Source organism: Capricornis sumatraensis, chromosome 4 (genome assembly GCF_032405125.1).
Source record: "Capricornis sumatraensis isolate serow.1 chromosome 4, serow.2, whole genome shotgun sequence".
Classification (NCBI taxonomy): Eukaryota; Metazoa; Chordata; class Mammalia; order Artiodactyla; family Bovidae; genus Capricornis; species Capricornis sumatraensis.
In genome coordinates, this window is record NC_091072.1 from 46,427,143 (window position 1) to 46,442,111 (window position 14,969).

General features: G+C 41.7%; 1 protein-coding gene across 2 annotated transcripts in view; it reads left to right on the plus strand.

Annotated features, from left to right (window-relative positions):
- The first annotated feature begins 2,900 nt into the window (after positions 1–2,900).
- The window catches only part of TPH2 (tryptophan hydroxylase 2), a 101,779-nt gene continuing 89,710 nt past the window's right edge, over positions 2,901–14,969 (plus strand). The window contains exons 1-5 of one of the 2 annotated variants that reach the window (XM_068971002.1): positions 2,901–3,005; positions 5,464–5,616; positions 8,143–8,326; positions 8,423–8,523; positions 13,762–13,829. In XM_068971002.1, coding sequence (XP_068827103.1) covers positions 2,901–3,005; positions 5,464–5,616; positions 8,143–8,326; positions 8,423–8,523; positions 13,762–13,829 — 611 coding nt within the window. Of the gene's footprint in view, positions 3,006–5,444; positions 5,617–8,142; positions 8,327–8,422; positions 8,524–13,761; positions 13,830–14,969 lie in introns of both variants that reach the window. The other variant, XM_068971001.1, reaches the window with a different exon arrangement.

Below are 14,969 nucleotides of genomic sequence, written 5' to 3' on the forward strand. Positions count from 1 at the left end.
CTTTCTTTATAGTCCAACTCTCACATCCATACATGACCACTGGAAAAACCATAGCCTTGACTAGACGGACCTTTGTTGGCAAAGTAATGTCTCTGCTTTTGAATATGCTATCTAGGTTGGTCATAACTTTTCTTCCAAGGAGTAAGCATCTTTTAATTTCATGGGTGCAGTCACCATCTGCAGTGATTTTGGAGCCCCCCAAAATAAAGTCTGACACTGTTTCCGCTGTTACCCCGTCTATTTCCCATGAAGTGATGGGACCAGATGCCATGATCTTCGTTTTCTGAATGTTGAGCTTTAAGCCAACTTTTTCGCTCTCCTCTTTCACTTTCATCAAGAGACTCTTTAGTTCCTCTTCACTTTCTTCCATAAGGGTGGTGTCATCTACATATCTGAGGTTATTGATATTTCTCCAAGCAATCTTGATTCCAGCTTGTGCTTCTTCCAGCCCAGCATTTCTCATGATGTACTCTGCATAGAAGTTAAATAAGCAGGGTGACAATATACAGCCTTGACGGACTCCTTTTCCTATTGGGAATCCTGTTGTTCCATGTCCAGTTCTAACTATTGCTTCCTGAAATGCATATAGGTTTCTCAAGAGGCAGGTCAGGTGGTCTGGTATTCCCATCTCTTTCAGAATTTTTCACAGTTTATTGTGATCCACACAATCAAGGGCTTTGGCATAGTCAATAAAGCAGAAATAGATGTTTTTCTGGAACTCTTTTGCTTTTTCCATGATCCAGTGGATGTTGGCAATTTGATCTCTGGTTCCTCTGCCTTTTCTAAAACCAGCTTGAACATGTGGAAGTTCACGGTTCACGTATTGCTGAAGCCTGGCTTGGAGAATTTTGAGCATTACTTTACTAGCGTGTGAGATGAGTGCAATTGTGTGGTAGTTTGAGCATTCTTTGGCATTGCCTTTCTTTGGGATTGGAAGAATAGGAATTGGCAAATACTAAGTACTCAGTGATATTAACTATTACTATTATTCTTGTTTTTGTTATTATTACTTCTATCAGTATATTTAAACTTCACTTTCCTATTAGGTTATCAGAGCTGATTTTTAGAGTAAATTCAAGCCAAATAATATTTCAAAAACTAGATCAAATAATAATTATGACCCCTCAAGACTCCAGAAACAATTATCAATAAAATCCAGTTAATTTTTGCTCATCCATTCCTGTTTAGAAAAATTTTCATCTTGTTTTCTATGTAGACAAGCAGTGCCAGTCCTTGGTTAGTTTTGCAGTCAAGAAGTGAAGTGAAGTTGCTCAGTCGTGTCCAACTCTTTGCGACCCCATGGACTGTAGCCTACCAGGCTCCTCCATCCATGGGATTCTCCAGGCAAGAATACTGGAGCAGGTTGCCATTTCCTTCTCCAGGGGATCTTCCCGATTCAGGGATCGAACCCACGTCTCCCGCATTGCAGGCAGACGCTTTAACCTCTGAGCCACCAGGCAGTCAAGCATGTCCATTAAAAAAATATATATTATTTTTTTATTGAAGGATAATTGCTTTACAGAATTTTGCTGTTTTCTGTCAAACCTCAACATGAATCAGCCATAAGTATACACATATCCCCTCCCTGTTGAACCTCCCTCTCTTCTCCACCCCCATCTCACCCCTCTAGGTTGACACAGAGCCCCTGTTTGAGTTTCCTGAGCCATATAGCAAATTCCCGTTGGCTATCCATTTTACATATGGTAATGTGAGTTTCCATGTTACTCTTTCCATACATCTCACCCTCTCCTCCCCCTCCCCATGTTCATAAATCTATTCTCTATGTCTGTTTCTCTATAAACATGTCCATTTGATCAAGAGTCTTCAATCCTTCAGGAGGCTATTAATATTTTCCTTGGTAACTTTATGACTTACTAAAGTTTGAATAGTAAGTTATCAGTTGATCTATGCATTTCGAATTGCTGGACTTGTTCTAGTTTGAAGTCATCAAAGGAATGATTATATGGACATTTCATATCCTTTTCATTCCTACGTAGTGAGGAAGATTCTAGGGTTAGTGTCTCAACTATGCGTCAGTTCAGTTCAGTTCAGTTGTTCAGTCGCGTCCGACTCGTTGCGACCCCATGAATTGCAGCACGCCAGGCCTCCCTGTCCATCACCAGCTCCCAGAGTTCATTCAGACTCACGTCCATCGAGTCAGTGATGCCATCCAGCCATCTCATCCTCTGTCGTCCCCTTCTCCTCCTGCCCCCAATCCCTCCCAGCATCAGAGTCTTTTCCAACTATGCATATATGTGGCTAAATCACAGCCTCACATTTCCTTTACAATTGCTTAAACATCACTGCATAGTGGTATCACACGCCGGGAAGCAGTGCAGTTTATGAACGCCATCACACACACAATTCCACTCACACAGTCATAACACATCAGATCAGAAAAAATTTATTAACATAAAGTAAAATGGCTTAGGGACTCTGCAATACTGATTTTTCTCGAATTATTTTCCTTCTTTTGGAAAACATTGAAACTTGCCAGTAGCAGGTTTGAGAGATGAGAGCTAAGGTCAGGGGAGAGATGTTTTCTTTTACAAATAACACTCCATTATGTATTGTTCTCCACCACCCGTGCCCAAGCAGCTACTCGACCTATGAAACAAACAAATAGCAGGGGAACACAGATAACCCCAGGCTTCAGGTTTGTAATCTGACTGTGGCCATCGGCAGCCAGAAATGAGTTTCTTTCTAATCAGCCTTCCATCAGTCCCCAGTCACTCATATAAAGGGGCCTGGAAGGGGAAGATTCGCATCGCGTTTTCTTCAGCAGCAGGGTTCTGGTCAGCGCCCCAAGAGGTCCGCTGCCTGCCAGCCCCTCTCACCTCGCCGCGGCTGCTGCCCTGCTAGCCCCTCTGCTGCAGAGGAAGCAAATTACATCGGGACCCATGCAGCCAGCAATGATGATGTTTTCCAGTAAATACTGGGCAAGGAGAGGGCTTTCCCTGGATTCAGCAGTGCCCGAAGAGCATCAGCTGCTCGCCAGCTTAACAGTGAGTACTGAGCAGCTGGCACTCTCTAGAGGAGTGTTTTCCAGGCTTGGGATAGTCTTATTCTTGCCACTGGGACACGTACTCTAAACACACACCCTTAATTTCTTCCTCTATCATTTGTCTAACTTGCCTCCCTCCTGCCTCTCTCCATCTTTCCTTCTCTCTCCGTAAAGTAAAGCAGATGTCCTGATTTCTATGGGGCAAAACTTTCTTCCCTTAAAGTTTTTGAGTTGAAAGTAAAGAAGTTCCCGAACATTAAGAATGAGAAGTTCTATGAAACAATGTCTTATATCAACAACCAAAATAATTGTGCAGAATTTCTGAAAGGACCGTTTATTATGAGTTGGAACACAGAGAAGAAATTAAATGGATTTTTATGGTTCCTGCAAGATTATTGTGTCTTCTGTACCCTCTTCCATCTACAAAACCTGGTCTTTAAACACAAAGTAATATTTTCTGTTTTTGTCTATAGGTGCTGTTTATTGGAATAAGAGAAAGATCAGATTCCTTTCAAAAGTTTTCCTGTGTTCCTCATTATTCTATTATTTTTCAGTTTAATTGATGGGGTAATGAAAGCAATATACCAGTTGTTTCAATATTTAAGGCAGTTTTATTAAAAAAACAGTAACAAAATAAAAAAGTAACACTTTGCAGGATTTAGATCCTGATATGGGGTAATAATCATAGGATTTAATAAAGAAGACAGTGCATGAAAAATGTATTCAGATTTCTAGTTATTAAAAATATTAAATGATATTTCATTACCATACTATCAGAGTTAATCAGCCAATTACAATTCAGTGTGTATCATAGAAAAATCTGTTTCAGTATTGTAGCTCTGACTGTGTGCCAGAGGGTTGTATTGTACTAGTATATTATTACTCCTAAAAATGTTGAAAAGTAATCAGGGCAAGTTTTGAAGAACTGTTTAAATCAATTTGCAAACATGAGTCTAAAACATAAATAAGTTTTCTAACATTTAAATGTTAGAAATGAATATTTGAATGAAATATTACAATGAAGAATTCTGAAGCCATAGTGACCTTCTGGGAGGAAAACAAGGAAAACTCAGAGTTCTGGTTAATGTATAATCTCCCTTTCATATAGAAAATAATACCTAAATATATAAGATCTGTGGCAGATGTTGAGAGCACTACAACATTTGAGCCTTTAATGATGGAACATACTGCCAAATGCCAATGCCTGCATAAACTTCTTTTGTCCCTCAAGTCATAAATTATAAAATATTTATTTCTGTGATATATATATCTAGTGAGTGAGGCAATAGTAACATGTGAAAAGAAAGCCAGTAGAGAAATCAGAGGAAGAAAATAACAAAGAACTGTTCACTGGGTTCCGTATCAAATGTGCATTTCTCAGTTTCATGAGCAAGTAATAGATTGGTATGACTGTACGATACCACTGTCTGCCAGGGAGAAAGTTCTATTTGCCCAATTCTTCATCTATATATAAAGAACATGGAAAGGTACACTCCAGTTTGCATTCTGCTGAATAATTTTCCAGCTTTATAATTGTGTATTTCTGACAACGTGATCCAAGTTTCTGGAATCTGTCGTTTTTGTCTTTAGCCAATAGGACTAGTAGTCATTACCTAGTTGTGTTATTATTATGGTATCTTGGTTGGCCAATGAAGTGCTAATATTTTTCGATTTCTCAGATTCTTCTCTTGGCTCCTAATGATGAGCTAGCCTCTTTGTTTCTTGATTTCTTTTTACCCTCCTCTTCCTTCCTGCCTTCCTTTCTCTCTCTCTCCCTCCCTCCCCTCCTTCATCTTTCTTTCTCTTCTTCAGTTTTTTCATGTAGCTGAATTTTTATGGCCACTTTTCAGATATCATCTGCTGATACAGGCAGTCTTCATTGAATACACTCCTTTGTGCTGAACTTTTGCAGATAGACTCACATTGACCATGTGGATCTAATTGCAGAATGTAAGCTGATCAGTTTCAGTTCTTGTTCTGACATATTTCAGAACAAAATTAATATTTTGTTTTTAAGATTAATTGAAAAAAATTAATGTGAAAAATATATTTAGTAATATAGCTTAATTTTATGTTTAATAATTAATATAGCTTTGATATAATTCAACTAGGCTAACAGATCAAACTTCATGCTATAAAATCTATTAGAAAGAAAGGAGTTATTCACACAAGAGACTTTATGATGGTCAGATTTTTGTTGCTATTAAAATGAAGCAAATATGATTTCCCTTTAATTTCAACCATTGGATGATATATTTGAGCACTGCAAAATAGTACCCATGAGTAAATTAGACCAGTACTTATGATCGACAGTTATAAGTGACTTGGAAACTTCTCCTTGAGTTTGTATGCTTGCTAAGGATTCCAGCATATGAATGGAATATCTGAAAAAGAATCTGGTTACAGAAAATTCTGGAATCCTAACTAATACTTTGGTGTGTGTTTCTACCTTCTTGAAGCTAAATAAAACTAACTCTGGCAAAAATGATGATAAAAAAGGCAACAAGGGAAGCAGCAAAAATGACACCGCTACCGAGAGTGGCAAGACGGCAGTTGTATTCTCCTTGAAAAATGAAGTTGGTGGATTGGTCAAAGCGCTGAAACTCTTCCAGGTGAATGTGAAATATCATTATCTAACTTTAACAGCGTCTGTGTGCTGTTTACAAATCTGTCATCTGTGATGAAGTATCACTGAATCCATTTCTAGATAATGTGTTGAAAGCTTCAAAGAGACCAAACTTCATGAAGCTCTATAAGAGGGGTTGGTCTGTCAAACAATAAAATAAACATTCGTGGAAATCATGGTCTATTAACTCAGAGTCAGCCAATGAGTAATTCTGCATACTGTTGTCAGGTGAGGAAGTTGGTACTTTAAAAGTCTGAGCCTCACACCTGGAAAGGCAAACACAAAAGAAGCCAAAGAAGGCATCTTTAAATTTTTTTTTTTTTTTTTTTTTTTTTTTTTGGCATCTTTAAATATTAAGAGCTTGCAGCCTGATTCAGTGTGTTCACATTTGAATCATACATATGTCCCAGAGCACACTGATGGCATAAAATGCGATATGTTAGTATGCTGCTGCTGCTGCTGAGTCGCTTCAGTTGTGTCCGACTCTGTGCGACCCCATAGATGGCAGCTCACCAGGCTCCCCCGTCCCTGGGATTCTCCAGGCAAGAGGACTGGAGTGGGGTGCCATTGCCTTCCCCATATGTTAGTATAGGCACTTGTTATTCCCCTAAGCCTCATTGTTTCAAGAACCTAACGTGTCTTTTGTAAAGATGTGTCATTCTCCTTATATAGGACCTAGGACTGTGTGTGTGCTAAGTCGCCTCAGTTGTGTCCAACTCTTTGCAACCCTATGGACTGTAGCCCACCAGGCTCCTCTGACCATGGGATTCTCCAGGCAAGAGCACTGGAGTCGGTTCCCATGCCCTCCTCCAGGGGAATCCTCCCAACCCAGGGATTGAACCCACTTCTCTTACATCTCCTGCATTGGCAGGTGGGTTCTTTACCACTAGCGCCACCTGGGAAGCCTGGGAGCTTGGGCTAGCTTTCTCTTAAAGAAATATAGTCATCTAAATGGGTGGGTTGAAACCTCAAGAAAGAGCGTAGTTGAGGGGATGGTTATAAAAACTCAGAAAAACTCTTGACTTCTTGCCAGGGTACACTTGATGGTTTCCCTCTCCTTCAGGACATGCCTTTTACCAGTGGGTTTTGTCTGGGGGCACTGGCCATGGTTAGAGCTGTAACAGGGGGGCCTAGCACCATTTGGTGCCTTGGGCTGCTGGTGCCACGGAGAGACTGAATTGCAGGCAGAGGTTTCAGACCTGTGTTCTCTTGGCTCAGCTAATCCCTAGCTGCTTCCTAGATTCAATAGCTTCATTTGTAAAATAGCAGTAATAATTCCTACCTAACAAGGTTGTTCTGCTGAAATAACAGGAGTGTAAGTGCTTTGTAAAGTGTGCAGACATTAGGCATTATTGTGATGCCTCTTTGATGACCATAGAGGGGGAATTAGCAGCCTGATTTGGCAAATATTTCCTTGTTCCCTTCTGACCTTGAAGAAAGGATCAGGTACCATAAAGAGTGGTAATGGAAGTTTGGGGAAATATTTTATACATAATGATATCATCCAGTGCTGTCTCCATACAGTGCCCAAAGGCAGGCCAATTCAATTCCAAGCTGGGTGCAGTGGAAAAACCCCTGGAGACAAGGTCCTTAGCTCTGAGTTTTTACTTGGCCATCAGCTGGTGCTGGGGTCTTAGTTATATCACTTAACGCATCTGGACCCCAGTTTTCTTGTCTAAAAATATCTGCTCTGCTTCAACCACAGTCCACGCGGTGACCCAGTTGTGTGGAGACGCTTGAACTTTGAACCTAATGTTAATCTTACCTTTATTACCTCCCAATTTAGAAAATATGGCATTATTGCAAAACTTATTAAAAACATAAGTAGAGCAGTTAGCAGCCTGGTCACAGGATGAGTTTCTTTATACAGAGAAGGATGCTATGATTTCATCCTGGTCTGGCACTGGAAACTGCCTGTCCTGCTGCTGTGCTGAGAGTCCTGAGGCCTCCCGGACTGTACTAGGAGCTATGCTGATAATCAGAGGATGGTGGACTGATGGGGAGGGATCTGCTTGTCTGGGGGTTGTTAGGATGCAGAGAACTTAGTCTTCAGTTAACTGAGGACAAAGGAAGACTATATCACTGGGGAAATTTAAACTTGAGACTTAAGTATGAAATTGCAGCCCTGCTTTGAACATCTTATTGTAAGGAGATTTTACTCATGAAATCCATCATGATTGTTGCAGCAACACATTCTTGGATGAAGTTAGTTAGCCTGGAGGTTGCTGAAAGAGAACATTATTATACACTTTATGGGGCCCTGTATATACCATAATGTTGAAAAAGAGACAGGAAAACCTACACACAGTTACTGTTCTTATTCATAGAACAGTATTTCCAATGGTTGGAAAACATTTCCATGTTTTCATCAACCAAAGAGTGAGATAATTGTCTTCTCCCCTTTTGTAGGCACTTGGCACCTTTCTGCTTACATGTTAAACAAGGACAATCCATGGCATCTCTTTTGTTGTGCCCTGAAGGTGATTTAGACATGCTGTTTATACTTTGACAGGAAAAACACGTCAACATGATTCATATTGAGTCCCGGAAATCCCGGCGGCGAAGTTCGGAAGTTGAAATCTTTGTGGACTGTGAGTGTGGCAAAACGGAATTCAATGAGCTCATTCAGTCACTGAAATTTCAAACCACAATTGTGACGCTGAATCCGCCAGAGAACATCTGGACGGAGGAAGAAGGCAAGGCCAGCTTTGGTCTGTTGGGTGATTTTGCAAGCTGACACGTGTGCCAAAGGGGAAGCTAATATTTTTGAACCTGCACTGTGTTTCCAACAGAGTTGGAGGACGTGCCCTGGTTTCCCCGGAAGATCTCGGAGTTAGACAGGTGTTCTCACCGAGTTCTCATGTATGGTTCGGAGCTGGATGCCGACCACCCAGTAAGTGCTCAGTCAAATCCATCCCACATGTGCTCTTCCAGCATATGGCAGTGTGCCATATTCTGTGCCATGATGCTTTATCATAGAGCAATTTATTATTTATTCCCTGTAACTGAGAGCAGGCTCTTAAATGATAAAGCTTCTCTGTATGTGTACGTTGGCTGGAAGCAGGTTAGAAGGATGGTAGTTCCACCTTGCTTTTATTTTTAAAAGGGTTGGATAAAAGAGGAGGAGAGTATAAACCTTGGAGAACATTTCTGTAGAATTAGACAGCCTGAAATATACTTGCAGATGGTGGCCCTGGGAAGAAAGGAGGAACTGAAATTGATCACTTCTTTGGGAAACTAGGGAGGACTTGGCGTTATGGGGCTCAGTGAGAGAGTAAAATTCTCCTTGTTATTTTCCTCGACTGGAAGTAGTTAGGAGCAGAGCAATGTGGTGGACTTCAGTCTCAATGGAAAGGCAGAAGGTGATAGAATCAGACTATAACGGAAGATGCATCTCTCCTTCCTGAATCTATTTACCGCCATCTCAGCTCTACAGCTGTAAAAATGACCACCTTTAAAGAAATATGATATGTAGTAAGCATTTCCCATTATTCCCTCTCTTCCCCTTTACATCAGTTTTTATTTAACGCAAGAGGCCTGAAACTTCTTTATGGTCAGAATGAAGTACAGTTAGTAGTCTGGGAGAAGCAAGCAATGTACTCCTTCATTACAAACAATTTCCCCCCAGTGCCCTGTGTCTAAAAGTGGTGGGTTAAAGGGTGAAGCCCGAGCAGATTGGTCATGCTTATAGGAGCCTTTTGTGGACTGAGGGTAATGGTTTTCAGATATCCATTTTATTTAAATGGGGGAAGTCTGCAAATCTGACGGACTGCTCAGTGGTTCTCTAAGTGTGGTCCTGGGACCAGCTGCCTCGGTATCACCCAGGAGCTTGTCTCACTAAGCCCACACTCAAGTGTGAGAACCCCTGCTTTAAAGGAAACCAGGACAACTCCAACAAGAGCGAGCTATTCAGTCAAACCAGTCTTTTGGCATAAAATACAAATTCAAACCAATTCATAGCATGCCATTTAGTGGTCAAACAAACCTAATTCAATTCCATGATTCAAAAAACTGAGTTTGCTCAAAGACACATTCTGTTACATTTGCCAGTATAGCTTAAAAATTCAGAATAATTCATAGTAGTTCACATGAAAGGCTCCTGAACTTTAGAGAAATACTCAAAAGTGTCTTTAATAATCATCCATTTGTTTATCTTCCCCTTCCACTTCAGAGGAGTCAGAATTAGCACAGAAGCCTGATTTAAGATCTTAGCAGTAACCGGACGGCTCAGACACCAGCTGTTAATTTGCAGGATGACCTTGGGCAAGTCCCTCTACTTCTGCAACTCAAATTCCTTACATAAAAAGTGGACATAAAATGCTTATTGAGCTCAAAGGGGCGTTTGAAAGGCCTAGTTAATAAAACAACTGGAAAGCATTTTGGCAAGAGTAAATGCTTAATTTCGGGAAAGGAAATGCTGTATTAAATCATGCAGATCAATGCCTGGACAGTAAAGGTTTTTTTTTGCTAACCTCTTATTTCCAAATGCTCCCCTTAGTCTAGTTTGGAAATTACTCAAGCTAGAGAAAGGGGGTCAGAACAACCACAGGAACCACTGACCTTGCTGTGAAAAAATTTATTCTAATACCCAGCATAAATTTTTATATGCTTAATTTTGTTCCATCATTCCTAACTGTACCCATCTTAAGATACTTTCTCTTATTGTCTATGCAGCCACTTGAAATAATTGCAAGTACTTAGCAATCTCCTACCTGAATCAGTTTTTACCACATATATTTCTTTTACATAAGCACACCAAATTTTCATTATGCAAAATTTAATATTGGTAAGTTGGTGTTTTTAAAATTATTATTTGATGAAGATAGATAAAAGTTTCTAAGGAATTTTTGTGCCTGGGAATTCAGTCCCAAGGCAGGGATTATTATGTCAGGATCACGTTCTTGTGCTGAGATGGCTCACAAAGGGCTTGGAATATAAGTCATGCTGCTGAGGTTCTCAAGAAAGGGTTAAATATGTAGGTGAGTCCATCTCAAACATTTAAGGACATACACATCACATAGATCTTTACAAAACGCAGGTGGAGGTCTTGAGATTCTGCCTTTCTCGGGAGCTCCCAGTTGAGGCGTACACTGGAGGTCTGGGAACCACACTTTGAATAGCAAGGATCTAGCCTGTGAGGGTCTTTCACAGTGGGATTCAAGGTCCCCTGCATAAGGCTTTCACTAACCATGCAGTACCTGGGGGCTCATCTGAAGCCTACTGAATCAGAGCTTCCAGGGATGGGCCCTGGAATCTGCCTTTAAGTGGATTTCCCAGAGAATCCAGTGAGCTCTACAGTTTGAGAACTGGTGTCCTAACTCAGCGATTCTCAAGCTTTCTGTTTAGATAATCTCTGGGAAATTAGAAAAATACACTAATGCCAGCATCGCATCTCAGTGTGCTTACATCAAAACCTCTGGGAATGTGTCCAGGTTTGGAGTATTATTTAAGCCTTGGCAAATGATTCCAGTATTCTGCCAGGGTTGACCGATTTGGGATATCTATGCTTGCCAGTGTACATTCAGCTGAGCACTTTTGGGTGCTGGTTGAGTCTTCAGTTCCCCTTGATTTAAACTGAGAGAGGAAGGGTCATGTGTAGCAGATACTCTCTAAGTGCTTGTGTTGCCAGATTTAGCAAATACAAGCATAGGATGCCCAGTTACATTTTCATTTTGTCACGTGAGTGTATGTTCCTCGGTTCTTTGTCTCGTCACAACAAAGATTTGGAGTGACGGACATTAAAGCCCCCTTGGCGTGTCACAGCTCTCAGGTCTTGGATAGACCGTGTTATAGCTCTCAGGTCTCGAATGGACCATGTTATAGCTCTTAGACAAATCAGTGTTACAGCTCTATTTTATTTAGAAGACAGCAGGAAAATCCATCTTCGAGGCGTGAGGGCACATGGATCCAAAGACACGAGAAGAAGAGCGCCCCAGCACGCGGGAGAGAGAGAGAGAGAGAGCTGGCTCTGGCTCCTCTGTTTATCTGTTTCTCTCTCCCTGGGCCTGTCCTGTGTAAATTGGGCCAGCCAGGAGTGTTGTTTGTTTTACCTGAGGTCCTCACTCTGGTCCTCGGACCTTCTTTTGTTCTATTTTCGCAGGCTTTTCCCTTCCTTGTCTTTTAGCCACCACCATTCTGGACTCTTTTTCCCTATTCTACCTACCTAGCAATTTCATATAAACAATAACATTTTTTAGTATAAGTAATGTCCCAAATATTGCCTGAGTGTCTTATATTTTATCTGGTAACCTTATCCCTGGCATCAATTTGGAAAGGATGGCCAAGGAATTCTGTATCTCTGTAATCGTTAGTGTAGCTCGCATCTCTGTTCTATTTTGCCAGTCCATGCACATTTCAATGCTGAAATTTCTGGTTCGCCCATAACACTTGTGTAATTACCACCACGCTAGGCTGATGAGCCATGATGAGTAGTAAATCACTCTCTTCTGTGCCTGGAAAAGGTGCAGGTGTTTGCCAAGGAGATAGTCAAGATTCTTTGGGAAGCCCAGCAGATTGCGATGCTGTTACCATGGTGTCTGGTTTGGCAGGAATCAGGGAACAGATGGTCAGATTTTCACATAACTCTTTTCCTTTCATCGCGGCCTGCTTTCTCTTTGAGTATTAAGGGTGCTTGGAGTTCTTCAGTTTCACCATCCCAGGTTGCTGCAGGTGACTAGTGAGTGTTGAAATCCACGCTTTCTAGCACTTTCTACCTCTGTGGCATAAGACCTTTTTCTTAGGTCACAGACCCATTTGTAAAGGTGGTCACAAATTTTGTAACTGTAATCACAAATTTTGTATATAGACATTTGAAGGTTCCTTCAGCCTGCTTTTGAACTCCAGTTTAAAGACCTCCAATTCACAGCGAAAGAGAGAGTGCTAGCCTTGAGGGTGGGCGCACTTCCCTTCTGCAGGGCCTTCGGGTGACCTCAGGGCACTCACTGTCTCCCTCTGTTACTGACCTTTGGTCATTGCTGAGACAAAGGCTCTTGGCAGTGGACCTTCCGTGTTTCCGTTCGGCATTCAGTCCTGTGAAGATTTCTGACCTCAAGGCCAGTTCTCCTTCAGCCGGAAGAGAGAGCAAAACGAGCTAAGGTTCCCCTTGAACGTGTCTGAGTGGATGCCGATTGGGCAGAGGGGGCTCAGGCCTTTGCGGGCCTGTCCCGGTTCTCCTCCCGGAGCTGTGGTCCCAGCAGCCTGTCCTCTTGCCCGACCTTCTTTCCCAGGGGGGCCCTCGCGTCTTGGGCTTCCTTCAGGGTTCCAGGGATTGCAGAGGTAAGAAGTTAAACTGAAACCATACCATCTGGGCTTCCAGCTGTTTGAAGAAACACCCTGGGAAGAACCGATTGTCTGAAAGTACCTGAAAGAAAGGGAAATTGAAAGTCTGTTGACAAGAGGAAAGACTCTTGAGTAAACCAGGGAGTCCTCTTAGAAGGATTCCACTTCATAGGAGAATGACAGACAGGATGGTTAATTTCCCAAGAGCGTGATGATGGGTAAAATCTTGAACGTTGCTGAAAACTGGTCAGAATTATAGGGACTCAGAAGGAAATGGAGCTAGCTTGCTATCCTGTGTCTGGATCCCTTGTAATTGATTTTGCATTATGTGGCTATACTCATAACATACAGCAAAACCTCTTTAATTCATCCTAATTTGGGATTTTGATGATTATTCTGAGTGATAGAATTTTAATGCATGAACATTTACTGGTTATTTGCACAAAGCAATTAAATTTAGGTTAACTCACTGAATAGCCATGTTAAAGGGATCTGTTTTATTGAACAGATAAGATTAATTTGTAATTAAGATCAGTTACATGTAAATGATACTTAAAAACCAAAGGATATTGTTCACGGTATCAATTTGCTTAACTAAGCCATTCTGCCTACTTACGGCAAGGGTAACTTTAGTCTGAATTCCCATGCATCCCAAATTAGGATAGCCCAAATTTAATGAGGTTTTACTGTATGTACAGTTTGCTTCTGCCTGTGTCATTAAGGTGGTCATCCAAGGGGAAAAATTACGTTTGAATTGGACATTCAATAAACATCACAGCAATTTTCTTTTAGGCCTTCTGCAACTAACTTTTTCGGCAGTCTGTTAAATAACCTCATCTCTTTTCTGTTTAAGGGATTTAAAGACAATGTCTATCGACAGAGAAGGAAGTATTTTGTGGATGTAGCCATGGGTTACAAATAGTAAGTACCTGTGTGGCTCTTTCCTGTGACTTGTTGCTGGCGGGTTAGGTAAAACACATGCTGGGCTAAACAGATCTGTCTTCTCGTCCATTTTAACTTTTGCAAAAGGCAGACATCAACCATTTTATACACTCACCAACTCTGTAGGCTTTAAATGCCAACATGGATGTTTGACATGCGGGTATAATTGCAAAATAATGTGTGCTGTGGGCCAAATGCCGAGTGCTACATTTTCACCATGGTACTCAGAGCTCAACTAAGGCAAGGAGCTGTTTCTGTACACTCTACAGGGCCTGGGAAATGTGTTTTAATTTTACTCTTGACTTGACTTTTTAGTGACTCCCTTCCATGTTCAGCTCCCCCAGTGAAAGAGGATCCCATAAGAATGACGAAAAGGCTCATGTAAGCAGCCATCAGAGGAGAGATGTGGTTATTTTGTAGGAAGAGGAAACTTCCTATAAACTGGAGGGTTTAAAAAAATTATTTATTATTTGGCTGCAGGAGGTCCTAGTTGCGGCACTCAGGATCTTCCTTCTTCACAGCGGTGTGCGGACCGGGGATCTTTAGTTGTGGTATGTGGGATCTATTTCCCTGACCAGGGGTCAAACCCAGGCTATCTGCTGTGGGATCACACAGTCTTAGTCACTGGAGCACCAGGGAACTCCCTAGACTGGAAGAGTTTCTTCCCCAGTCGGGGATTAGGCTTGAGGTGAAACTGGAGAGCCTTGGGACAGGGCCAAGTGGCAGTGGCAGGAGGTTTGTGACTGGCAATGGTGAGTGGCCGCGGCCACAGGCCACGCCTGGAAAGATGGAGCGGACATCAGGCCTCTCTTTCTTCTGCTCACACTAATACAAATCACACACAGGCCATCACAGCGCTGTCGCTGCTTTCCTCTGGTGCTCGATCAGCTGCATGAATCTTCTGAAGAGAACATGCTGTAAAAAAAAAAAAAAAAGAGAACACGCTGTAAATCCATACCTGGTAGTACAGTGTCTTTCTTCCTCTCATTGAGACTGGTGAGAGGCTTGACTGTTGTGTTGACGTTACGTGTGTTCTAGAGGGTACCTGTGTTTCCTTTTTTTATTTAAAGAATCTGACACACAGGTCCTTAGAGCGAAGTGAGCCGATCCCCCCTCACC